Consider the following 27,160-nt stretch of genomic DNA (forward strand, 5'->3'; position numbering starts at 1 on the left):
AAACAGCTGCCCACTGCATGGTGATGTAAACAGGTTTGGTAGAACTGTACGCGGTGCTGTAGGTGCAACAGAATCGTGCAACTTTGTACTGAGTCTGTTTGTGACAGTTTGCTGAACAGCATGTTGTTGGTAAGCGGATGAGTGCCATTTGTCAACAAAGTCAACCTGAAGATTGGTAGTTGGTGCACATTGTTCAGATACGTGAGTGGAGGGGGGGGGGGGGGGTGATTTGATGTCGGTGCAACCTGAGAGGAAGACCTCAGGCTGATGTTAGTGAGAAGGTCACCAAAGTGGGAAGACCACAGGTGAGGATGCTCCAATGAAATGAAGCAGACCATAAGTGTGTAATAGCAAACTTTATTGCTTGGCACCAATACATAAAACATGTTTGCAAGCAAGCTACAGCTCAGAACAAACTGACTCCAAAGATGGTCCTGTGGCACTGCTGCTTCCTGTCCAGAGAATTTTTTTCTATGTTAGCTGATGAAATTGCTGCGGAGTTGCTACACACATCCTAAGCATGAACTGGTGAATAGCTGAAATCAAAAGGAGATCTTGTTATTTGTGCAGTATGAACTAAATCACATAGTACAAATGTGTCAGGACTAATGATTGGCCTAGTTTTTGTTTTACTGTACTTTGCTTGTTTGGAAGGAGTATAGTTTTAGTTGGTGAAAATATTGTGCTTAGACAGATTTCTTGCTTGCTGTGACAGTTTGCTTTTCTCAGTTTGGATGCTGATCCAAGATTATTTTGATAGCGTGAGTACAAAGAACTTCTTCATGAAAATGTTTACTTCTCTACTTTCATTGTGATATTTTCACCTTTGGTCCCCCAGGGGGCTCACCACTCTTTGTTGAGTTCGTTCTTGGATACCACAGGGCCCCAGCCTTTGCAGCATATTTTCCCTTCTGTGCTGCATATCTTTCCTCTCGATATTATTTTACCCCTCCCTTGAGGAACATGTCTGGGATGTTTTTGAGTATGTGTTCTGCATTTTCAGTAGCCTGACATCAGAACAGCCTCTCCACTGTTTTTCATTCTTCTTTTCTTTCTTCATCCCCCTTCTCCTATCCTTCCTCCACTTTGGCATTTGTGGTTCCTCTTTCTCTTCTTCCTCTCTGTGCATTCCTAAACACTAGCCCACGAGTCTGACACATAACAGGTGACTGGGTAGTGCGTAATTCCCAGCCCTGGGTCGACAGGTAGGGTTCGCCCATACCTCCTGGTACAGGCCAGACCCAGGGAGGGGTGATTGCCTGAGACCTTGCCTGGTTGGTCTCTCTGTCAGGTGTTCAGGCGTGAGCTGAGGTGTGAACAATCACCTAAGGTAAGTGTGCCACCTCCTGAGGACGGCCTCCAGTTGGAAAGCGCGCACCATCGGAGACGCTAGCAATCGTGGGGGAATCTCTCACAATGAGCCACTCATCTTCTTCACAGTCTACATCTAATAAACAGAAACAAAATGAGGTTAACAATTCAGAGACCCTCTAAGGTGGTTCCTGTGGTTTCATGTACTGAAGATAGTCAGTCCTTTGCAATGGTAAATCCATTTACTATTCAGAAAGGTGTTGGTGCAATTGCTGGCCCTGTAAAATCCTGCTTTTGTTTAGGCAATGGCACTTTGGTATTGGAGAAGACATCTGATTCTCAAGCTCATCAACTGCTTGCAGCTGCGCTCATCCATGGAAATCCTGTTCATGTCGAGACCCATCTCATGCTGCATTCTATGCATAATGTTGTTTACACTAGGCTGCTCAATAGTCTGACGGAGGCAGAAATCCAAACGTACCTCTCTGATAAGGATATCATTACAGTTGATTGGCTGATGAAAAAGGCAGAGGCACCCTTATTGCACACACCCACTATTTTTCTGAAGTTTGATAGAGTAGTGCTTCCCTCCAAGATCAAAGCAGGCAATGAAGTTATCACAGTCTGACCATGTATTCTGAACCTGATGCACTGCTACCACTGTCATCATTACAATCACACTCAAATGTCATGTCAACACCTGGCCAAATGTGTAAGCTGTAAGGATGCTCATGAGGATGATTGTCCGCCTTCTTCTACCCACTGCATCAATTGCAAAGGCAACCACGGAGCTTCATCTCGAGATTGTCTTGCATATCTTGATGAGCAGGCCATTCAGGAGGTCTGCATGAAGAAAAAGGTGCTGTACCCTGTTGTTTGCAAGTTGCTGGCTAGTCAGAAACCCTGCATATTAACATCTGGCACTTACTGTACTGTTCTCGCTACATCTTGCTCCATGAAGGACATGGCCATGGAGACATGTGACCTCAAATTGTAAAATCGCCCAGTGTCATGGTTGCATCCTTGTGCTTCTCCAGCTGTGCAACAAGCCGCCAAACTTTTGCCTCATGGGGCAAGGTCACTTGCTACACAACTGGCAGATTTTTTTTTTAGATTAGATTTACTTTCATTCCAATTGGTCCGTATTGAGGAGGTCCTCCATGATGTGGAACATGTCAGAAAAACAACAAAACATGACAAATATTTACAACTAAAACAAATAAGCTAATGTGCCATTATACAGATCCTAAGTGGAATGATCGTCATTTTTTAATGAACACTATATGAAAGTCATTTTACAAATACTAATGCACTAATGCAGGCTGGTAAGGACAGAAGGAATATTCCTGCAAAGACTTTAGACACCCCTGAATTTTTTCTGCCACCTTCAGAGGCCCAAGAAATCAAACAGGGGCAAATGATCTTCTCCTTCACTGACTCAGAGATCCTCTTCAGTGGTGTCACCATTTGATACCCTCACCCAGCCGACCTCCATGTCACTGGTCCTCAGTGCGAACTGTTTTTCTGCTCTGGACTTTGCAGACTAACAGAAGGAGAATGCTGATGCCTCTGTAGATCTTATGGAGCAGGATCCTCCAGCCTCTAACCTCTGTATCAGTGAGTCTTCGAAGGCTGGCACTCGATAGCTGCCAAGGTGACACCCATTCACTTTTTCCCTCCTCCCCTTTCCTCATCATGACACTCCTCCAGTGGAATATTTGTGGCCTTAGAGCAAAGAAAGAGGAGTTACTGTTGCTCTTGGAATTGCAGCATCCACTTGTTCTTCACCTCCAGGAAACAAAATTGCGTCCTCATAACTACTTTGACCTCTCATATTTCTTTCCGGTTCGCTTTGACCTTCCCCCAAGGATGGCATTCCATCTCATTGGGGAGTCAAGCTGTTGCAGTTTTCATTTTCCTTCCTCACTTCACCTTTTCCTGTCGTACCGATTACATCCCTTTGTCATTTGGTGTCATGAGGGCAGACTTCCTGCAGCTTATTGGGCAACTCCTTCACCCCTTTCTGCTGCTTGATGACCTTAATGTGTACCATCTCCTTTGGGGTTCTCTCAGAACCTGCCCGAGGGGTGCCCTCTTGGCTGACCTTCTCAATCAACTTAGTCTAACACAGGAGTACCCACATTCCTTTCAAACTCTATCCACACCAATTTCCATTTGGACCTCTCCTTCTGCACTGCCCAGCTTGTTTGTCATCTAGAGTGGTCCATTCTCTCTGACACATGCTTGAGCGACCATTTCCTGTGTGCTATCTGTTTGCTGACTCGCACCCCACCTATGTACACACATAAAAGGGCAGCTTTCTAAGGCTGACTGGAGGCTTTACTCTTCCCTGGCAACCTTCAGTGAACAACATTTCCCAGTTGTGATGACCAGGAAGAATACCTTACCAGTGCCATCCGTACCACCACAGAATATTACGTTCCTCACACTTCATCTTTACTGCGCTGTGTCCCGGTCCCTTGGTGGACTGAGGCCTGCTGCCACACAATTCGCATGTGGAGACATGCTCTCCACATTTTTAACCATAGTCCTCATTCATTAGAAACAGTATTAATTAGAAACAGTTGTATGCACAGTGTCTTCGAGCAAAAATGTAGCTGGATTTCATTTACTAGTTCTTTTAACAGTTTCACTCCATTTTCCTTTGCCCTCAGGGGCTCAGCATTCATTTGCTGAGTGAGGGCTTGGCAACCCCAGGATTCCCGAACTAGGGACTGGTAAGTGCCACCTGTCTCCTGTTACAGTAAGCTCTGGGCATGCTTCAACGACCACTGTATGCCATGTTAGTGGAACGTTGTGTGTCACAGGGAATAAGGATCTGGGATTGACTGCCAGATTGCGAGGATGCTAAAAACCTCTATGAAAAGAACCCTCAATCTCAAAGTGAGGTGCGTGCTGATGAGACACGTGGCTGTTGAGGTGGAACAGTCGTTAGCAGGCGACATGTAGGGAACCTGCTGCACCTCAGTTGCATAAGGCTTACTCAGGCACACAGGGCTCTGTCTGAGTGTACCCTTGTTGCTTGTGGGAGCAAGATGGAACCCTCGAAATCATCATTTTCTCCTCCCATTGGAAAGGCGTACCACCTGGGAGTATTCAAACCCAATCCTCCAAATGAATGAGGAAGGCTAGCCCTCCTGGTAATCTGCATCAGGTGAATTATAGTAACAGGGCTCAAGGAGTCATAAATCAAAATGTGTTTTTGGCCATTAAGAGGAAGGAGGGGATGTGTGAAAAAGTGTTCCCTGCTATATCCATAAGGACTTGGAAGGATGTGCTGAAAGCCTGAAGTCTCATTAAGTGGCTGTGGAATGGTTCCCTATTGGTTGAGACTAACAGGGCAAAGCAGGTGGAACTATTGAAGAAGACTAATATGATGTAACTGTTGAACTGCATAGCTACCTTAACTCTGGCAACTTTGTGGCCATATGTCATGACATTATGGATATCGACATAGCCGAACTTAAACAGGAATGCGTGTTACAGGGGATAGTGGATGTACAGCAAAGGATGCATAGGAATAATAGAGAAACTGAGAAGACCACCACCTTCATTGTGACCTTTAATTCTCCAATGTTGCCCGACCACATCATGGCAGGTTTCTTCCAACTTAGGGTTAGGCCTTATGTACCTAACCCTATACTGTGCTACAAATGCCAGCATTTTGGTCATGTAATGGGAGCTACCCAGTCTAGAGCTGTTACTGCCCTGTTTTTGCAGAGGCACAAAAATTTCAGGAACTAAAAGTCACCAAGCAGATCCCCTATGCTGAAACCAAAAATGAATATAAGGCAATGAAACCTCATGTCTTTACCTCTTCTTATGCTTCCATGTTCATAAGGTCAATGCCTCAATGCAGATGCCTTTCAGTGTACGACCATCCACCACTAGTAGCTGTACTTGCACATTTACATGCCAAAGCAAAACGAGTAAGGATAAAGCAATCTAAGCAGCTGCCACAGAAAATACAAGCAACAGTTCTATAGTAAATGTCATGAAAGCACATGACAAGTGGAGTGCCTCTCAGTGCCCCCTTCCCCCTCATACTTGAAGGAACAGGGTGCAGGGAAAGGTACATGACGTTTGGGTCAAAAGATGTCCCGAGTGCCATCAGACATCATTCTCTCACATCTGGCTGATAAGGCGGACGTCACGGAGTTAGATGCCTTGGATCCAGGCAGCCCCCCCCCCCCCCCTCCCCATCATTCTACAAGTGCCTCACCTCCACAGTGGAAAGATAAAGGTAAATTAAAACTATATCAGTGAATTGGCTTTTGTCCCACAGTGGAACTTACTGGGGTTCAGGACCCATGTGGAGGAACTCCATCTCTTATCTCAGGGTAGACCACTGCATCTGTGTCACCAGGAGACTCATTTCCATCATAAATCATACACCCCTGAGCTATGAGGCTATGTATTCCATGAAAAGGATGACCTGAGTGGAAAGAGAGCTAGAGGAGGCAACTGACCTTGTTACACGTCTCCCCTGCCCCTTCATCCTCTGTGGTGATTTTAATGCACACAATGTGCTTTGGGGCTCTGCAACTACATGCTCCAGGGCTAGAGTAACTGAGAGGCTTCTCGTGTCATCATGCGCATACTTGCTAAATGCGGACAGAGCACTCACTTCTGCACAGCAACTAGGTTGTTCTCTGCCATTGATCTCTCACTTTGCTCTCCACCTCCTGCTCACACTACTCAATGGTAAGTGGTCGATGACATGCATGGAAGTGCTCACATCCCAATCTGGATTCACCTGCTGGATGGGGTGAACTTGAAAGGAAACCACTGTGATGGGTGCTTGGTACAGCTGACTGGACACTTTATAGCCAGTTGGCTCAGTTCAAACACTGTGAGAATGTCAAGGTATGGGTGGATCATATTACCAAAATGATCCACCATGCTGCTGCAGCATCCATTCCACAGTCCACGGGACAATGAAAGAGGCAACCTTTCCCTTGGTGGAGTGCTGAATGCCTCTTTGCCATTAGGACCATGTGTGCGGGTCTGCGTAGGTTCAAATGTTGACCAGTTGCAGAGAATCTTGCAGCCTTTTGCGTGGCTAGGGCAAAGTGTCACCAAATTCTTAAAGAGAGCAAGAAGAGGTCGTGGCAACAGTTCCTGAACACTGTTAATTGTTCCACCAAAAGTTCCATTGTGTGGGAGACCATCAGGAGAATTTCTGGGAGAGGAGGCAGGTGCCCCATGACTGTTGTAATGGGGAATGGCGCTCTCCAAACCAATCCATGAGACATTTCTCAGACTATGGTGCCATATTTTGCCAGGTCAGGATTCAGGTTTCCAGTGCCATAGAGCGGTTTTCTGAGAGGTATAGTTTGGACTTCCTGTCCACATCTGATGAAAATTACATCTGCCTATTTACCATGTGGGAGATGGATTCTGCATTGTCAGCAGCTCGACAGGATCCATTACAGTATGCTGCGGCACTTCACAAGGCAAAACAAAGATACCCTCGCAGCACTTTTTAATGCTATTTGGGCATTAGGTCACTTTCCCAACTTGTGGTGTAAGGCAATTTTAATTCCTTTTTTAAAACCTGAGAAAGACTATACATGCCCAAGTAGTTACCATAGTGTTGCCCTCACTAGCTGCATGGGGAAGACCTTGGAGCATATGGTCAACTCCCACCTTGTCTGGATCTTAGAAGCCAGGCATCTCTTTAGTCGCTTTCAGTGTGGGTTCAGGAGGTATCACTCCACATTTGATAACCTTGCCCTCCTTGAGGCAGCTACACAACAGGCTTTCCTATGCCGGCATCACCTTCTAGGTATATTTTTTGATATTGAGGAGGCCTACAATACTATTTGGAGGCATCTTATCCCAGAGTTGCTTCATAAATTGGGTTTTCGTTGTTGTCTTCCCATTTTTATTCAGTCCTTCCTCTTGCCACAATATTTTAGATGCTGAGCTGGTGACGTCCTGTCTGATCACTTTCAGCAGGATAATGGTGTCCCACGAGATAACGTTTTAAGTGTGACTGTCTTTTCCACAGCTATTAACAGCGTTACATCCATCGTTAAAAGTTGTGTCCAGTGTTCTTCATTTGTGGATGACTTCTCTGTGTATTGCTCTTCTTCAAGCCTAGCAATGACAACACATCAGTTGCTACTAACTCTTCAATGTTCGGACAAATGGGCGCAGAAGAGCGATTTTAAGTTTTCCATCAAGAAGTCTGTGTGTTCTTTTTAACCATTCTTGTTCCATTTTAAACTTTCCTGAGTTGGGGATGAGGGACACTGTCCTTCCTTTTAAAGAAACAGTGAGGGTTCTGGGCCTCATATTTGATTCTAAGCTTGTGTGGTTACCACAGGACCTGAAAAAACTGTCACATAGAGCTTTAAGTATTTTAAAATGTCTTAGCCACAGTACATGGGGAGCAGAGAGGATTTGTCTGCTCCAGTTCTGCAGGGCATTTGTGTGATCTCAGCTCGATTATGGGTGCATGTTGTATGGGTCTACAAGACCCTCTTATTTAAAGATGTTGGATGTGCTGCACCATGAAGGGATTTGGTTGGCCACTGGGGCATTGAGAACAAGCCCCTTACAAGCCTCTGTGCAGAGGCTGGTGAACCGCCACTTCACGTTGGTCAACGGATACTTACAGTGCGCCAGGTGTGTAAGACACTGTCCACATCATACACACCCACCTACCATACTGTTGCTCAGCTCCACTGGAAAGGCTTTTTCGTACTGGGAACAGGCAATGAAGCTTTATGGGCTTTGTGCACAGAATTGCATTCTAGATATGGGGTGTGGCTGGTCTTCATGGTTTTTTTTTTTTTTTTACCGTAGGAACAGATTTCCACCTTGGCTTCTCTGAATGCCCAGACTTGTTTTATACTTGATGCATTTTAAGAAAGATCATGCATCAGATTTTACATTTCAGTCTCTGTTTTTTAACATTTTAGGTATGCATCATGGTTTCACAGTAGTGTACACTGATGGCTCCAAACAAGGGAATTCCCTTGGCTGCTCTGTCATGTTCCTCAACCATGTCACCAGGAGTCTTCTTTCTGACGAGTATACCATTTCCTCAGTGGAGTTCCACGTGATCTGAAGGCCCTGGAGCAGATGCATCGTATTCGGGGCAAACAGTTTCTCATTTGTTCCAATTCCCTCAGTGCCTTACAATTGTTACAGAACCTGTACTCATCAGAGGAGTTGGTCTGGCTGATATATGACCAACTGTACTTGCTCCAATGGCAGGGTAAGCAGGTGTCATTCTGTGGGGTGGCAGGTCATGTAGGGAAATGGAGAAATGAACAGGCCAATCGGGCTGCCAAGGAGGCCTGCAGAGGACAGGATGTGGCACAGTGTCCTGTTCCCTTGCAGGCTGTCATTTCTCCATGACACAGGAACTGCATGCAGTTGTGGGATGAGGAATGGCTGGCAGTGACAGCCAGTAAGCTGTGGTTTGTGAAGTCAACAGCCTGACCATGGTGTTCCCCCTGCCAGTTGCTCAGGTGGGATGAAGTGACCCTCATGCATCCTAGAATTGTGCACTGCCCTGTCACACATAGCTTTTTACTATGACGAGAGGATCCCCCATTTTGTGGTGTGCACATCTCTATCCACCATATTTTAATTGAGTGCATTTTTTATTGTGATGCGAGGGCAGAAGCAAATATTGGTGGAGATCTGCCCTCTATTTTGGCTGATGATGAGACGACTGTGACAAAGGTTTTAAAGTTTTGTGATGTGTCTGGACTCTGGCCTAAACTTTTAGACTGGAGGTGTTAGTGTGTTGCAGAGTGGCTGGCTTCTCCTTTTCTATTCTTGTAGTCAGCCAGCCATGTCCATCTGCTATATTGTTTTAGCTCTTTATACCACTTTCTTCCTGTGTCATTAATGGTTTACTACTGATGCAATACTTCGTTTCATGGTACTGTGCAGGTATGCACATAGTTTTTCAGCTTTTTTTCCCTATATTGTACATTTTGTATTATCTTCCTATTTAGTGTATTTTACTGGCACTTGTCTCAATCTGTTTTTGCGTGAGCACTAAAGACCTTGCTATCATGCACCCATACAAACATGTCCAACATCCATGTCTGTCCCTCTTCCATCATGTGGACCAACCTCTAGTGGCTCTTTGGGACCAAGGTCCCTTAGTTTTTGGCCTGGCCATAGCAGAGGATGTCATAGTGGACACTATTGCTATCTCCAACTCCTTGGGCCGCTATTTTGGAGAGTTTTCAAGTTCCATCCACTATTACCCTGCCTTCCTCTATCAAAAACGAGTGGAGGCGGCTCAGGCAATACCCTTCTCTTCTCAGAATCGTGAGTGCTACAATGCTGCCTTTTCTATGATGGAGCTGCCTTTGCTATGAGGGAGCTCGATCATGCTCTCACTTCATCCTGATCCTCCGTATCAGGACCAGACAATGTTAACAGTCAGATGTTGCGGCACCTTTCTCATATGGGCAAGCACAACGCATACAATTGCATCTGGACAGAGGGCACGTTACCCAGATGCTGGCATGAAGCCACTGTCATACCCATACCTAAGCCCGGTAAGGACAAACACCTTCCTTCTAGTTATCGCCCTGTTTATCTCACCAGCTGTAAGTGCAAGTTGATGGAACATATGATTCATGCCCGGTTGGTATGGTGGCTTCAGTCTCGCAATTTACTAACCACTGCACAATACAGCTTTTGAGTGCACTGTTCTGCAGTTGAACATATTGTCACTTTGTCAACCAATGTCATGAATGGTTTTCTGTGTAAATAACAGACCGTGGCCTTGTTTTTTTATTTGGAGAAAGCCTATGACACCTGCTGGAGGACTGGTATCCTATGTACTCTCTACACTTGGAGCTTCCATGGCTGCATGCCTCATTTTCTTCAGGAATTTTTAAAAGATTGAGTTTTCAAGGTATGTATGGGTGCTGCCATGGTGGACACCTTTATCCAGGAAAACTGTTTGCTCCAGGGTTCCGTCCTGAGTGTTATCCTCTTTCCTATCGCCATTAACCCTATTACAGCGTGTCTCCCGTGAGGCATCTCTGGCTCCATTTTCATTGATCATTTTGCCATATATTGCAGTTCTCCATGGACTTGTCTCATTGATCAGTGTATTGATCATCTTTACTCATGGAGCATTGACAAAGGCTTTCATTTTTCCACTGACAAAACCATCTGTATGAATTTCTTCCATAGCAATAGGTTTCTTCCATTGTCTTTACATCTTGGGCCTGTAGCTCTTTCATTTGTTGAAACTACAAAATTCCTGGGGCTCATGTTCAATAGGAAATTTTCTTGGTCTTCCCAAATGTCTTACTTGGCCGCCCACTGTATGCGATCCCTCATTGTCCTATGTGTCCGCTTTCTGTGGAGTGCGTCGGACCACCCTCCTCAGTTTGTACCAGTCCATTGTCCATTCAAAACTAGACTATGGGTGTTTTGTTTCTGCATCTGTACATCCATCCATCTTATGCTGTCTCAATAAAATCCAACATCATGGCATCTGTTTGGCCACTGGTGCCTTTTACACTAGCCCGGTTGAGGGTCTGTATGCAGAAGCTGCTGAACTACCACTGTCGTACTGCCATGATTTTCTCCTCAGCAGATACGCATGTCATTTGTCTGCCATGCCTGGCCAACTATCCTAAGCCTCCATCTTCAATGAATTCTTTCCTCTTCTCTGTTACCTCCTGGAGTTCTCTTTCAGCTATTCAGCTATTGCTTTGGCAGCTTAACTTTACACTACCTGCCACTTTCCCAATGGGTGTGAACCCTTCATCTCCTTGGCTTCGTGTGGCATCCCACTTTCACCTTGGACTTCATTCTCTTTGTAAGGACGCTACTCCAGCCTCCCTCTAGCACTGTAAGTTTCTCAGCCTTTGCACAGAACTTCACAATAGTACCAGTGTTTGATTGATCGGCTGATTGATTTTAACATGGGAGCTAAAACAGCTTAGGTCTGACCCACCACTGCCCGCACCGAAACTAGGTTTATTGTGCCGTATCGCTCCCTGTATATCTGGCAAAGCTAACCAGTGCCCTCCTTGTGGGCAGCCTCTAGTGGTCTTAATTACCATCTTTTCATTCATCATGGTAGCCTCTACCTTCCTTCCACTAAGCATGGCTTCATATAGTGGTCCCCAGGTCATGCACCTATGCTGCCCTTACCATGGAATCGATGGTCATGTTACTGAAGGCCCCCTCGATATCCAGGAAGATGCAGAGGGCTATTTCTTGGAAGTGAAGTGCTTTCTCCACCTTCCCAGCGAGTTGGTGGAGAGCTGCCTCACATGATTTACCTGGTTGGTATGAGTGTTGGTTCAGGTGTAGAGGGATCCTACTTAGTCTCCTCTCCCCAACACATACATTAACCAGTTTTTCCAATGTTTTGATAATGAAGGAGGACAGACTGATTGGTCTCATATCCTTGGCCTTTGTATGATCAATTCTCCCTGGATTTTGGATGAAGACAACCTTCACTGCCCTTCAAGCATTGGGAATGATTCCTACTGCTAAGCTAACCCTGAATAGCCTGCATAAGACTCTTATAAGCTTTCCTCCTGCCTGTTGCAGGAGAGCTGGAAAAATTCCATCTGGGCCAGTTGACTTGAATGGTTGGAATGTTCCCACCGCCCACTGGATTTTGTTGAAGTTCATGTACTCCTTGACCGATTCCCAGTCCTCTCTTCGAGTGCCTGAGAACCGTTGTCTCTCTGGGGTCACATACTGGTCTGTGTTGTCCAGCAGAGCATATTAAGGAAAGTGAGTTTTGAGGAGCAATTTCAGCATTTCATGTGCTGTCTTTGTATATTCCCCATCCTCCTTCCTCAATGTACCTCCTAGATTGATTGGTACTCTAGTGAGAATCTTGTGAAGTCTGGCTTGTGCAGCCGTGCCCTCCACTTCCTCACAGAATGCCTTCCAGGATGCCTCCTTTGCTTGTCTTATTGCAAGATTGTACTTGACAAGGGCCTCACGACATTTAACCCTTTGTCCTTTACGTCTTGCAATATTAAACAGTCCCTGTACCTGTTTTCTTTGTGTTTCCCGTTTGTTATTCCACCAGGGAACATTCCTATTTGTGCACTTCCTAGTGATTGTGCAGTTGTCCTGACATGAGGTCACTATAACAGAGGTAACAGCCTCTGCTACTTCCTCAATTTCTACTGGCTTTCTTATCGAGGTTTTAATTTCCGATAAGCCTATGTCAAGGTCCCTCCATATGTCTCTCAATCTGTTTTCCTGGGATTCCTTAGTACCATTGTATACAGTAATGGCTCCTGGACTGATGGTGGTGTCAGGTGTGCCTTCATCGTTGGCACCAACATTTTTGGTACTGACTTCCAGAACACTGCTCCATATTTACAGCACAGCTCTGTCTGTATCAGACTCTCAGCTTCAGTTCTTGTGTTATCTGTGAGTTTGTGGATACTAACCTTAGTGCCACTGACTGCCTTTACATGCAATTAGAATTTCTTTGGGTTTTGTGAAAGGAATTTTGATAAAATTCTCCTACAGTAGTCCTTGAAAGCTTTCCACATTGCTCTTTTGACAGTGAAACATATTTCATTTAGCGTCTCTCCAACTATAGCCATCTGTTTCTTTTACACTAATTGTGAGGCATTTCCGTAGAAGTTTCTTTGCAGAGACTTCATATAATTGAGAGCCCTTCCAGCAAAACCTGTTCTGCGAGGTACATATCCATGCAGTACTTGGTCAATATTCTTCTAAGTGTATGCCTCAGTGCCTGTAATTGCTACTGCCTAAACCTAACTGTTTCAAGTTCCTCATCTAGGTATGACACACCTGCCTCTTATCTAGTTTTCAATCATATAAGTCTCTGTACTTTCTGTACCTGGCCTTTGTACTTTGGTAAGCATTGTTGGATTATTAAAGTCTTCTTTGAGGATGACATTATGAGTGGGGAAACGTGTACAAGCAACTGATGTTGTCTTTGAAGTTTTTGGTTACTTCTGAGGGTATGTCTGGTGCTCAATAGACACATACAACTATAAGTTTATGCCCACCCTTCATGCAGAGTCTTTTCCAAACAATATTGCAAGCAGCTTCAATTTCTATTATTTTGTAACTGAATTTCTTGTCTAATGTGATGAATACACCACCTCAATTTCCCATTAGCATATCCATCTGATATCTGGATTTGACAGAAAAATCTCGTTGCTTCAGTACTGAGTTTTAACCAGATTTAAGTACCTAGTATTAAGTGAATTCCAATGATGAAACTCTGATACTTGAAAATTCATCAGCAGTTGATCACTAGGATTTCAGTATTATCACCTGCATGAGGACTTTCTTTGAATCTTACACTAAAGCTTAAGGGTGTTCTGCTAGTATTATTATCTGGGTTGAATGAAGGAAAGGAAAGAAAAGAAAAAAGCTTGTGTACACCTCACATACAATCAGAACCTGCATAGCAATCTCTTTGTTTATTTATATGTCCATATAAACCTCCTTTTCAGTACATATATCGTTTACAGGATACTGGACAGAAAACCTTTTTATCTAATGGTTTTTCAAACATCAAACATACGTTATTTAATTTTTTGTGATAAATTGGATCTATACAGTTAATAATTACAATTTTTTGAAATGCTGTATATTTATAACTTATTTCTACAGTTTAAGATACAAATTACATTTTTTCTTGCATAAGATACTGTGAGACTGAATAGTAGCAGTTTTTCAGAAGGTAGGCTGTCACAGACTTTTTAAGCTCTGTAGTTCAGGAAGAGATTTTATATGTCTTGGTACCTTTTTGGCATAATGTGATTAACATGTATGTCACTGTCTGACCTGGTACTGTGATCATGGTCACTTCCGTTTTGAGGAAAAAGGTCTTCTTTTCTCAGTATACTTTTTTTTTTGACATGCATGACTACTTCCAGTATATAAATACAGGGAAGGGGTAAGATCATCAGATCTTTAAAGATAGGTTTGCATGGTTTTCTGCTGCTCACTTGTTTCATTATTCTTATAATTGCCTTTTGTTTCCCAAAAACTGTTATGGCCTGGTGTACATTTCCCCAGGAAATGATACCATACTTCAGTGTTGAATGTACACGAGCAAAGTATACAGCCCTAAGCATTTTTGCACTAGTATTTTTGCAAAGAATTCTTACTGCATAACTCATTTTTGCTATTTTTGAAGTTAGGGATGTGGTATGAGTGCTCCATTTCAAATTTTCCTGGATATTAATCCTAAAAAAATTAGTTTCATTGACAGCATTAATTTTTTGGTTACCTATACATATTATGGTTTGTGCCACATTTTTGTTTTGATCTGTGTGGAAATTCATGAGTCCCGTTTTTTGGGGATTAACCGTTAACCTGTTTCTGGTAAACCATTCACACACTTCTATTGTAATAACTTTTGCAGATGAGTAAGATTTTCTTCTTTATTCCCTTCAATCAATAGACTGGTGTCATCTGCAAATAGCGCTGGTTCAGAATCTCTTAACGTGTGATGGGAAATCATTAATGTATACCAAAAAATAAAGGGACCTAAAATAGAGCCCTGTGGAACACCATGATTTAGTCCATATGGGTCTGAAAGGTGTACCTGGGGTTCATTTCCTTCCATGTACTTAATTTCAGTTACTTGAGAGTGATATTTCAAATATGATTTAATCCACTGATTTGGCACACCTCCTACACCATACCGTTCAAGCTTCCTCAGGAGCACAGAATGATCAATCACATCAAAAGCTTTTGTTAGGTCCAAGAATAAACCTGAGATAATTCTGTAGTTGTCCACTGCATTTAAGACATGGCTTATCAGATTGAAAGTGGCTGTTTCAGTTGATCGCTGTGGTCTGAAGCCATGTTGACATCCAGAAATAATAGTTGCTGTGGGAAGACACCACATGATAAGGATGAACTGCATATGTCTAATAAAGGAAAGAGTATTTGTATTGCTGTTATTTTTATAATATAATCTGGAATATCATCAATACTGGGTGAATAATTACTCTTCAGTGAATTAATGGTATTTAGGAACTCTGTTGGGCCTATTGAACTGAGGAACAAGGATATATTATTTATTTCAATAGATGAAAGTTCTTCCTGTGTTGAATTAGGTGGATTACCAAATTGTTCCTTTACTAATTTTCCAGCAACAGTTGCACAGTAAGAACTGAGCTGTTTGCAACTGCCCTAGGGTCAGTGACATTCATGCCATCATGAGATATCACAAAATCCTGCACAGCTTCCACATGGACTTAGTTTTATTGGATTACTTCATAATATATTTGTCATTTTCCTTAATTTTTTCCTCTTTTATGACACGTTTCAAAACTAGCTTGTATTTTATTAAATAACTAAGAAATTCTGGACTGCTGTCAGTTTTTTACTACAGAAAAACTTCCCACTTCCTTTTACAAGACACTCTAATGCCTGGTGTAATCCAGTTTTCAAATCTATCTGTGCTTCTGGAAATCACTTTCCTTTGTGGAAAAGCTATGTCAAAGTTATGCTTGAAAATTTACAAAAAATTTTCCATCTTTTCATTGGTAATAGAGGTATCATACACTTCTCTCCAAGATTGTTCACTGATTAGATACTGGAAGTATTCAATATTTTTCTGACTATAACTCCATTTATCGATAATATTTTGTACACTGGTCGAAATGTGATTTACAGGTATGGTTATTAATTGCAAAAGGTGGTCACTATAGCCGGTATCAAAGTTTTCTGATGTACACTTGTCCATGTTTACACATACCTGATCAAGGAGAGTGACACTAGTTTTTGTTACATGTGTTGTAGAGCTATCAGTCAGACAAAGACTGTAGGCTTTTACAATATTTACAAACTTTTCCCTGTGATGGCTATGGCTCAGAAGGTCAATATTAAAATCTCCACACAGTACCACTGTTTTCCCAGTTGTCTTGAGTTTGCCTAAAGCAAGGTCCAGTTAAAAAAAAACACTTATGTTGCAAATAGGAGATGTATACACACATAAAATAATAGTTTTATCAGACATCAACTCAATGGCTGAGATTTCAAAGTCCCTTTCACAACCAAGGTTGCAAACAGAGTCTATACCTCTGATGTGTAGTGAACACTCAATCTGCTTATGGGGCCATACAGTTCTCAACACTACAGTGCAGTTCTACTAGGTCTTAGTTTAACTTGTTATAGAACTTTCAAAGTCTCCAGCTAAAGACATTCACCTAACTCAGAGCTGAGAGGCTATGAACAGTTCTAGGGACACTAATGCAGACTTTGAAGTTCATTGAAACTGTGGACAAGACTAGTCTTCTCAACCTTCCCTCCCAGTCACCAGAATGATGCAACTATATCCTTGGATCCCAGAAAAGAGGCATTGTTTGTGTCATTGCAAACCAGAAATTGCAATTACTTGCACCCTGTTCCCGTATTGGTTGCTGGAATAGCTTCTTAAAGATGTTGAATGAGGCTTCTGGGCACACACAATGAGAGCTCAAGATGAATTTTCCCATCCCTTGTTGCTATTTCCCTAAGAGGTGCCATTATTTGCCTTATTTTTGAACTGCTGATGATTGATAGAGCTGTACCTTTTTGCATTTGCTTCTTCTTAAGAAGGGACACAGAAGGTTTCCCTGTAAGCGAAATGTGCCTTGATAGCTCAGTTTGTTTCATTTTCAGTGGAAGACAGTGCATCACATATATTGCTTAGGGGAATGGGTGTAATAATCTGAGTTCTCTTTGGTCCCTTGAGGTTCCTTTGGTATACCTGGTACATAATTCTCTGGTACATGTATCTTAGTAGCCCTCCAAAAACATCTATTTGCCGCAGCTCTTAATTGCGTGGTAGCAGATGATCTGAATTCAGTAACCACACAACTGGTCTACAGACAAATGTTACATCTACTTCTAGAATTTTTTGATTCTGCTTCCAGTAATGGCATTGAAGTATCTCACTACATTAAATAGTTACGTACACAATTTCAAAGGTTTTGGTCTACAAATTCTGAGCGACGTGGTCCCAAATATACATTCATTTTTCAAGAATGCAATCTGCGTGTTGTGGTCTGACACACAAGTCACTGTAGGCCACATATGAGAGCTTCTTTAATGTGCCTGAGTGCTGTGAAAATACATTTAATATTGAAATCTATGGTTTTTCTACCACAATATTGATTTACATATTGAAGTCAGGTTTTACTGCAGTGGATCTACATTATTATCAGACTAAAAATAATGGACATGGTGTGCCACCTGTGCTTGACCCTGTGAAGATGCCAATACCACACACACCTCTTCATCAAGAGCACTGGAGTTATCCCACAACAGTCCAGTGGTGGTATCTTCTGGAAAGACAACAATATTATGAAAATGATAGGTTCCTTCTCACTGTAAATATGACACATGGTGTTAGAGACAGGCACTCCTCATTTGAGTTTCTTCAATATCTCTCTTTCTGTTTAAAACAAATATTTCATTCACATAAACACACTAGTTTGATGACCGTGTTGTGATCTACATCTACATCTACATTGATACTCCGCAAGCCACCCAACGGTGTGTGGCGGAGGGCACTTTACATGCCACTGTCATTACCTCCCTTTCCTGTTCCAGTCGCGTATGGTTCGCGGGAAGAACGACTGTCTGAAAGCCTCCGTGCGCGCTCTAATCTCTCTAATTTTACATTCGTGATCTCCTCGGGAAGTATAAGTAGGGGGAAGCAATATATTCGATACCTCATCCAGAAACGCACCTTCTCGAAACCTGGCGAGCAAGCTACACCGCGATGCAGAGCGCCTCTCTTGCAGAGTCTGCCACTTGAGTTTATTAAACATCTCCGTAACGCTGTCACGGTTACCAAATAACCCAGTGACGAAACGCGCCGCTCTTCTTTGGATCTTCTCTATCTCCTCCGTCAACCCGACCTGGTACGGATCCCACACTGATGAGCAATACTCAAGTATAGGTCGAACGAGTGTTTTGTAAGCCACCTCCTTTGTTGATGGACTACATTTTCTAAGCACTCTCCCAATGAATCTCAACCTGGTACCCGCCTTACCAACAATTAGTTTTATATGATCATTCCACTTCAAATCGTTCCGTACGCATACTCCCAGATATTTTACAGAAGTAACTGCTACCAGTGTTTGTTCCGCTATCATATAATCATACAATAAAGGATCCTTCTTTCTATGTATTCGCAATACATTACATTTGTCTATGTTAAGGGTCAGTTGCTGCCACTCCCTGCACCAAGTGCCTATCCGCTGCAGATCTTCCTGTATTTCGCTACAATTTTCTAATGCAGCAACTTCTCTGTATACTACAGCATCATCCGCGAAAAGCCGCATGGAACTTCCGACACTATCTACTAAGTCATTTATATAGATTGTGAAAAGCAATGGTCCCATAACACTCCCCTGTGGCACGCCAGAGGTTACTTTAACGTCTGTAGACGTCTCTCCATTGATAACAACATGCTGTGTTCTGTTTGCTAAAAACTCTTCAATCCAGCCACACAGCTGCCTCAGTCTAATGTATTTTTGTTGTGATTGTGTTTTGTAATACTGGAGGCTGTTTCCATTTTGTCACAACAAACTGAATTACCAATCTTTTATAGATCTGTCTCCTGAATGGTTTTGCCTAAATATTAGAAATGAGGAAGTCTCTTGATTTTCTCACATTTAGTTTGTAGGATTTTGGGTGCCAGATTTTTACTAGACATGATCTTTATTTTTTCAAATTAGATTTGGAAACTTTAGTTTTGTTTTGTTTGAATGCCTTGGAACATGATTACTAAAGAGTCTACAAAATGCCAATCAGTCTATCCTAACTTTACTTCTTCCTAATTTGATTGATCAGTTAGTGTTAAGCACTGATTTTAATTTTTGCTTTTCTTGTGCTAGTTTTTCTAATATTCAGTTGAAACATAATGGAAAGAGTCCTCACATTGTCTCTCTCCTGTTCTAACATCAAAATTTTCCCAGATTTCTCCCTAGAAGTTCTCTTCAGATTTTTTACTATTTACTTTTTCTCTGATGTTTAAGGTTCAAATCTCATTCCTTCAGAACTGAGGGAGGTGGTGCAGTGGTACAGCACTGGACTCACATTCAGGAGGATGGCAGTTTGAGTGCATTCCCAGCCATCCAGATTAAGATTTTCTGCAAATTCTCTAAACTGTTGAAGACAAATGCTAGAAAGGCTCCTTTGAAAGGGCACGGCCTCCCTCTTCCTTAATATGAGTTCGTACTGTGTCTCTAATGACCTCATCATCACTTCAACATTAAACCCTAATCTTTGTCCTTTATTAATTTAGGAATCAGCTTTTCTTTAAGAAATTTTACAATTGTACAGACTACTTTCGTGCTGTAGATTTTTTTATGCTCACTGTTGGTTTGAGAACTAGAATTTGATCTGGGAAACATCTAAATTGGTCTGCAACCTGCCCAATATCCACCAGTTATTGCATTTGCTCAAGGAGATGTTGAGACACAATTTTGTAAATGACAAACAGAAGGAAAATCCTTCTATAAGTATTGTCAGTTCTGTCTCCCTTTGATGCATTTTTCTACTCCCCAGTTTGCCAAATGTTTTACATGACCAATGTCATTTCTTTTATGGTTTTTGGAAGAGTTTGCTTCACAAGTTCAGCAACATTTACATTTTCATCAGGTGCTTTGTTATTTTTTACCCCTTTAATTTGCTTATTAATTTCTTTTTGATTTGATGCTTGTGAATCTAGGTTAGTTTTAGTGCTATTTCTGGTGGAAATTCCATAATGAATCTTTCACTCTGCAGCAGAGTGTGTATTGCTTTGGAACTATCAGGCAGATTAAAACTGTGAGGATGACCGGGACTTGAATCCAGAACCTTGTCTTTCACAGGCAATGTTCTTACATAATGAGCTATTCAGGCATGACGCATTACCTCCCCTAACACTTTCGCTTTGGAAAGTTGGAGAGAGAGATACTGGCAGAAGTGAGGGAGATGTATGTTATGATTATCTCCCAGAGAGTCCTGTAGAAGCTACTTTAAATCTCTTGGCATAATGACAGTGTCCTGCCTGTGCATATATGACTGGTTAATATGTGCTAGAAAAAAAATCTGGAAAAATTCAACAAGAGATGTGGTGAATATGTATGCAATATCAGAAAGTCATATGTTGGACTTGCCTCCTTATTAACTGTAAGTGCTCAAGTATATGTTTTTTGAGTAAGTCACTATACTCAGTTTGTACAGTACCACTACATAATTATAAGAGTGTTTTGCATAGTGGACTAAAATACTATTAATTCTATTCAACTGATGAATTTCTAGAAACTGATCATTATCAGATATTATTTCTTAGGTGATAAAAAAAACATTTAGTTCTTAAGTATGCTAGTTATTTTCTGTGTATACCATTTATTGCATAAAAATTGACTCCACTGTAAACTTATATGAAGCCAATTCTATGAAAAATAATGAAAAGTGAATAAAGATTCTATTCTATTCTATTCTGCAAGGGTGTGTCATGTATTGTGCCTGGAGAATTCAGTCAGTAAATGCATTGCCAGAGGAAGCCAAAGTTCCAGATTTTGAGTCTTTGCCAGGAAATTTCAATTTAGATATTTCTTGAAATATTTAGAGAGTTCTCTGAAATTTTCTTGGTTGCTAAGTGTGAGCCATCTATTTTCCTTCTCGAAGCAGAGATTTTGGGACTGTTGCCCATTTAGCTTAATTTTAAATAGTTTATAAAAATTCCTGGTGTTGTTTTCCCAGATGTCTTCCTTGATTTCAAAATGGTGACTATTCTCCCATGTCTTTTTGTTTCTTATATGTAAACTAAGGGAAATGTAACCACTCTACTATAGCAGTCTGATGTATGGTGCATAGACACTTGTAATAGAAAACAGTATTCACTATGCTATCCATCAAAGTGGATAGCAGAATGCAGTTGTGTTATAAATAAAATAGCCTCTGGCTGCAAGGATAGTTTTATAATTTCTTTAATATATGATCAATTTTTGGACTGCCAACTCCATCTTTTGATACATCTGTGGACACAGCTAAATTTCACAAAAGTTACATTACATCAATGCGTAAATTAAGCCAATAATATTTCAACAGGTTACCTTTCATTAGTAAAGTGGGTGCACATAGTGACTGTTATGTGGCTTATAAATTATAGAGTGCAGCAATCAATCATCCTTTTTCAGATTTTATTATGCAAATCCAGATTTCGGCTAGTGGCTAGCCATTCTCAATGCACTATTTTCTATTCTCGATGCTTGTAAGTCCCTGATGTTGTGACTGACACCTGAACAACAGGGATTTACATGCATCGAGAATAGAAAATAGCGCATTGAGAATGGCTAGCCGCTAGCCGAAATCTGGATTTGCATAATAAAACCTGAAAAAGGATGATTGATTGCTGCACTCTGTAATTTATAAGCCAATAATATTTTATATCTTTGGAATGTTAATGTCACTACATAGCTGCTAATTGACTACCAACAACATATGGCATTAATATTCCATAGATAGAAAGCATTATTGGCTTAATACTGGGTCATGTCTATGAGTAATTGTAACTTCATGTGTATTCTGACTTAAGTGCTAGAACTGTAACCAGATCTTATGACATGTAGACTTGACGACTTGTGTCATATTCTACATGAGAAATGACATTCTGCTGTATATGCATAGAATGAAATTTTTGCAAAATTTTGCTATGTCCATAGGTGCATCATGTATTTAGCCAGCCAGAGGCTGTTTTATTTATAATTGTTAGTGTTCACTAGCTCCTGAGTTCTCTGGCTCTTGTTCTAGTAGAAAGTACAAACATTCACTTATGAAACCACACAATCGTACAGACACCCAAACACACACTACTATGGCTGCCATAGTATGCATTTGGGTAATTGTGTGTACGTTCTGCTAGAAGAAGAGCCAGAAGCCTTGAAAGGTTGTGAACACTGTTTTCTGTTACCTATATCTGTGTGCAACACATCAATCTGCTGTGAGTGGGTGGTTGTCTTTAACTTATTTTACATGTTGTTCCATACAGAAATTTCTATATTACTATTTTCAGACTTCTTACTATTCCATATTTTGAATTCTTCATCTCAGAATTTTGCTACACATTCACAATCTTCATTCCACCAAGGAAATTTCTTCTGCCTTTATAAAGAAATTTGTTTTGGGAAGTTTTGATAAACTTGTGTGCATTTTTTTATGATTTTGAAGATTATACTTTCTGGTAGTTTTTATGAATTATTTATTTTTTCTGATTTGTTTTATTTTATTATTCATCTGCATATTCGTGTTCACTAGCTTCTGAATTTTCATGTGCACATTTCAAGGAAGCAGTCAGTAACCTATTGTTCACAGGCTTTATTTCAGTTACAGAACTAAGAACATCTTGCAAAACTTCAAACGCAACACCCAGATGGGGTCTTTTTTAAGTATTTTTGTATCAGTTTTGCTTTTTAATAATCTGCAATTTTCAAAGTCCGTGGTGGTGTCACCTAGAATTTTTGTTTCTTCGAAGACTAAAATTTTAATTCTTTGTTCTTTCACTGTTCCTTTTAATTTGTAGAGGTTTTGGCTTTGAAAAATAGTTAACTGCCAAAAAAAGTTTTTATTTGGAGCTCGAGGTGGTTAGAAGATTCCAATTTTCTCAGCTATAGGATGTCAGTTGCAGCCTAGTCTTCCCAGAATCTAATAGACTAGATGTGCCACAGATGGCAAATGATTTTCTTCCATCTTGGAGTATTCTATCATTACTAAGATGCTTCTTCAAATAAGCCAAAAAGGCCTTCATTGGACAAAACACACACACACACACACACACACACACACACACACAGAGAGAGAGAGAGAGAGAGAGAGAGAGAGAGAGAGAGAGAGAGAGAGAGAGAGAGTGAGTGAGAGAGTCTCTGGCTGCCAAGGCCGGACTGCCCAGATGCTTCTTTGTTGTACTTAGAATGTTGTGTATCATTGTTGTTGTCTTTCATCTGAAGACCTTTTTGATGCATCTCTCCATCTAATATATCCTGTGCAAGTCCCTTCTCCTCCAAATAATTACTTGATCTCCCTCTACAATTTTTACCCTCCTACACTTCCCTCCAATACTAAATTGGTTATCCCTTGACATCTCAGAACATGTCCTATCAGCTGATCCCTTCTTTTAGTCAAGTTGTACTACACATTTCTTTTTTTCCCAACTCTGTTCAGTATCTCAACAAAGATAAAAAGTCAGTCATCAGCTGCACAAGAGAAAACCTTTGTCCGGTTCACTTTACCAGTTTTGATAGTTTAAACTGTCATCTTCTGAAGTAAAATAGGTTCGATCACTGGTAAGGAAATGTCAAAATAAGAATCAGACAGTAGTGTCCTTTGCTACAGAATCAATAACACAGTGACATCGGTAAAACATGCAATGAATGGCAAACATTGAGCTGTCTAATCTCACATCATCCATTATATGTGCAACAAAAGTCAACCAACCCATCCATACACCACCTCCAATGCAAAAAATTGCTTTAAGTTATAGAAAGAGTGGCTACTTTTGCTTTAGTTTGTAATATTTGGGTATTTCTAATTTAACGCTTGATATCTGCTGGCAATCTGTTACAAACTTCTGCACCAGAACATAAAATACCATTATGAACTTTTGGCAGGAATGCACAATTCATGTAGACATTGTTTTCACTTTTAGTATTGTGGTTGTGGATTTCACTGGTCAATCCAAATTCACTCTTATCATTAAGCACAAGTATTATTAGTGTGTAAATGTATTAGCTGATAAGAATAAGAATCCCAAGATCTCTGAGGAAGCTTCTGTAAGATGCTGGATTATCAGCTTTGACTGTTCTTTTGACTTGCTTATGTAGAAGAAATACTTGTTTGACATTAGCTGCATTTTCTGAAAGATTGTTCCATAGGACAGTCCTGAGTGACTATATGCGAAGTATGTTAGCAATACTTTTGCAGTTCATCACAACTTTCCAACTGCAAAGCAGAGTGAACTGAGATTATCGGTTAACATATTCAGGTGCTTGTTGCCACCTCAGTTTGCTATTCATCAATATGCCTAAGAATGTCACACCTAGATTTTCATTTGACTCCTAGTACCTGCTAGTAATTTTTATTTTGTGAAAATTTCTTAAGACATCAGCAAAGTGGTAGCTTCATTTTGAAGCAGTGTTTCAACGAATTTGTACTCATCATCTTCAAGAGAGAATAGTCCTGTCAGTTTTGTAACATCCCCAGTAGTTTTCATCAGTGAAATTAATTAAGGAAGCCTGCATTCATAATTTTTATTTGTTGGGTATTTCTGTAAGATAAGGAACCAAATTATTTGCTCCGGACATTAATCAATCCTGTTTTGTTTTCCCCTAACTTTTTTGTCTGTTTCTCAGCACAAGTTCACAACTAGTGTCTTCCTCAAGAGTGATGTGTACAAATCAGACTAGCCATGTACTAACATCAGATTTTGCATTTGAGAAATGTGAAAATTGTCAACCTATAATCAGTTTATTGAATCACCTTTTTCCTTTTACTCTAGTTTTTGAAGTGTAAAAAAGTTTTTTTGGTTTTGAAATAAGAAAACTTTCATCATGAGTCTTTCATCATTCAAATTCCTATATAAAGTGAAACATAACAGTACACAATTTATAAATTTATTTTGTAAGCTTATTAGTGCTAGCATACTGGTAACATGTAGGTTAGTTTCCAGTTGGACTGAGATTTATCAACTGCTCAGAGTTATTGCAACACTCAACTCTTTCTAAAACAACTGTAAATCATTGGTAGGATAGTATACATCCCATTAAGTACAGGGGTTAATAATACTGTCCAACTATGTGTATGTATTTTGTTCTGTCATTTAATAAAAATGTATCTTATATCCAACAGAATAAGTTACCGCAATCTGGGCATCCATTACTCAGCAGGAATTATTAACAGTATGATAGTGCTTCTATTAGGAGGATGCCTTAGTGAATCAGGAATGACTTGGTGCACAATGCTAAACATACCATATGTTATTGTACCTGTAGTCATTGGTGTACAGTGTCTTTTGGAGGAAAGAAACTGGAAAAGTTCAAGGACTTCAACTCTTGTTGATAAGCTTCTTGCATTATTTCTCTTTGGAGCAACTCTTGCAGGTCTTCTTAAAGGGCTGGTAAGTGTATATGGTAAATGTACTCAAACATTTTTCCTGACCCTCTTCCCTACTCTGTTTCATTACATCCTCGTGCTGAAGCGTAGACAGGACTGTTTTAAGCAAATATTTATTAGAAGTTTATATTTTGCTGACCTTTGCATAGCCGGCCGGTGTGGCCGTGCGGTTCTAGGCGCTTCAGTCTGGAACCGCGTGAGCACTATGGTCACAGGTTCGAATCCTGCCTCGGGCATGGATGTGTGTGATGTCCTTAAGTTAGTTAGGTTTAAGTAGTTCTAAGTTCTGGGGGACTGATGACCACAGATGTTAAGCCCCATAGTGCTCAGAGCATTTTTTTGAACCTTTGCATATCCCCATGTTTTTATAAATACAATGCCATTATCTTATCTGCTAGTGGCAGACTGAAAACAGTTCTTAGCCATACCAGATTAGTACTTTGATCTGATAAATAAGGAAATTGAGAATTTTGAACTGCTGATAGCTGGACTGCAAATTTTTTTGCGTTACATATGTATGTTGTAGGAACACTGCTTCTGCAGCAAAATTGCTGTGGACATTGTCTTGTCAGACTATACTGAATTAAGGTTTTCAGTTAGCTGAATATTATATCTCATTTTTGACTGTTATTGAACTAAATGTGTTGCCAGAGAGATTAAACCTGATAATGATCACCAACACTCTAGATGTAACTTCGTATGTAGATCTGTATCTGGAAATGAGTTTTCCATCTCAGGTCTAACGATCTCCATCTTTTGTAACAGTTGTGGCTACTAGAAGAAGTGAATTATTGTGCCCTAAGACATAGGGTTTGACTACAATAATTGAAATAGCTTCCTATCACCAACTGTGTTTAGTAATTCTTGAACAGCTGAAATCTTTTCAAATGGAAGAACAAATCTTAATTTTTGGCATTCGATGTTTGCAGAAAAGGAAATCATTGGCTAGGAAAATTGTAACTCACCACTAGGTTGTACTAAAATATTACTGTGAATGTTGCAAAAAAAATGGTTCAGATGGCTCTGAGCACTATGAGACTTAACATCTGTGGTCATCAGTCCCCTAGAACGTAGAACTACTTAAAACTAACTAACCTAAGGACATCACACACATCCATGCCCAAGGCAGGATTCGAACCTGTGACTGTAGCGGTCACGTGGTTCCAAACTGTAGTGCCTAGAACTGCACGGCCACACTGGCTGGCTGTTGCAGTATGTATTGCTTTTTATAACTTTATCACTGTGGTGCAGTAGAAAGAGTCATTATCTTTCTTTTCAAGTTAATGAAATTGAAGTAGGTAATTTTACCTTTCTTACAAAAGTAGTATTTCATAAACATTTACTTTTGCTTTACAAAATGTTTTTCTCAAGTAGCCACCCTTTTTATGTTTTGTTGCTATCACATCTAAATTTTATACTGGTCATTTTCTAATTTTTCTGAAATGATTCTTTAGATTCATCTGACACAGTTTACTTGTAATGCACTCATATGTGTGTTTCAACTAATAACTTTTGCCCTTCCAGTTGCTGACTGTCAGTTGCTTCACATCAGTCCAATAATTCTAGCTACTAATGATGTTCTTTGTCATGCTTTAAATTAAAACAGAACAGCAGTTTCTCTCACCCTTATTACACAGCAGGGTTATAACTCTGGTCATGCAACTATCACTTGTGCCATATTGCAGTAGTATTGTAGGCTGGGGTTCAAACTGCA

At 40.7% G+C, this 27,160-nt stretch overlaps 1 protein-coding gene across 2 annotated transcripts in view; it reads left to right on the plus strand.

Moving 5' to 3' along the window:
• Nucleotides 1-27,160, plus strand: part of LOC124605654 (transmembrane 6 superfamily member 1-like) — a 195,557-nt gene that overhangs the window by 120,017 nt on the left and 48,380 nt on the right. For both annotated transcript variants that reach the window (XM_047137479.1, XM_047137480.1), the window contains exon 4: nucleotides 25,183-25,450. In XM_047137479.1, coding sequence (XP_046993435.1) covers nucleotides 25,183-25,450 — 268 coding nt within the window. The remainder of the gene's footprint in view (nucleotides 1-25,182; nucleotides 25,451-27,160) is intronic.

The sequence above is a fragment of the Schistocerca americana genome, chromosome 3 (genome assembly GCF_021461395.2).
Source record: "Schistocerca americana isolate TAMUIC-IGC-003095 chromosome 3, iqSchAmer2.1, whole genome shotgun sequence".
Taxonomy (NCBI): Eukaryota; Metazoa; Arthropoda; class Insecta; order Orthoptera; family Acrididae; genus Schistocerca; species Schistocerca americana.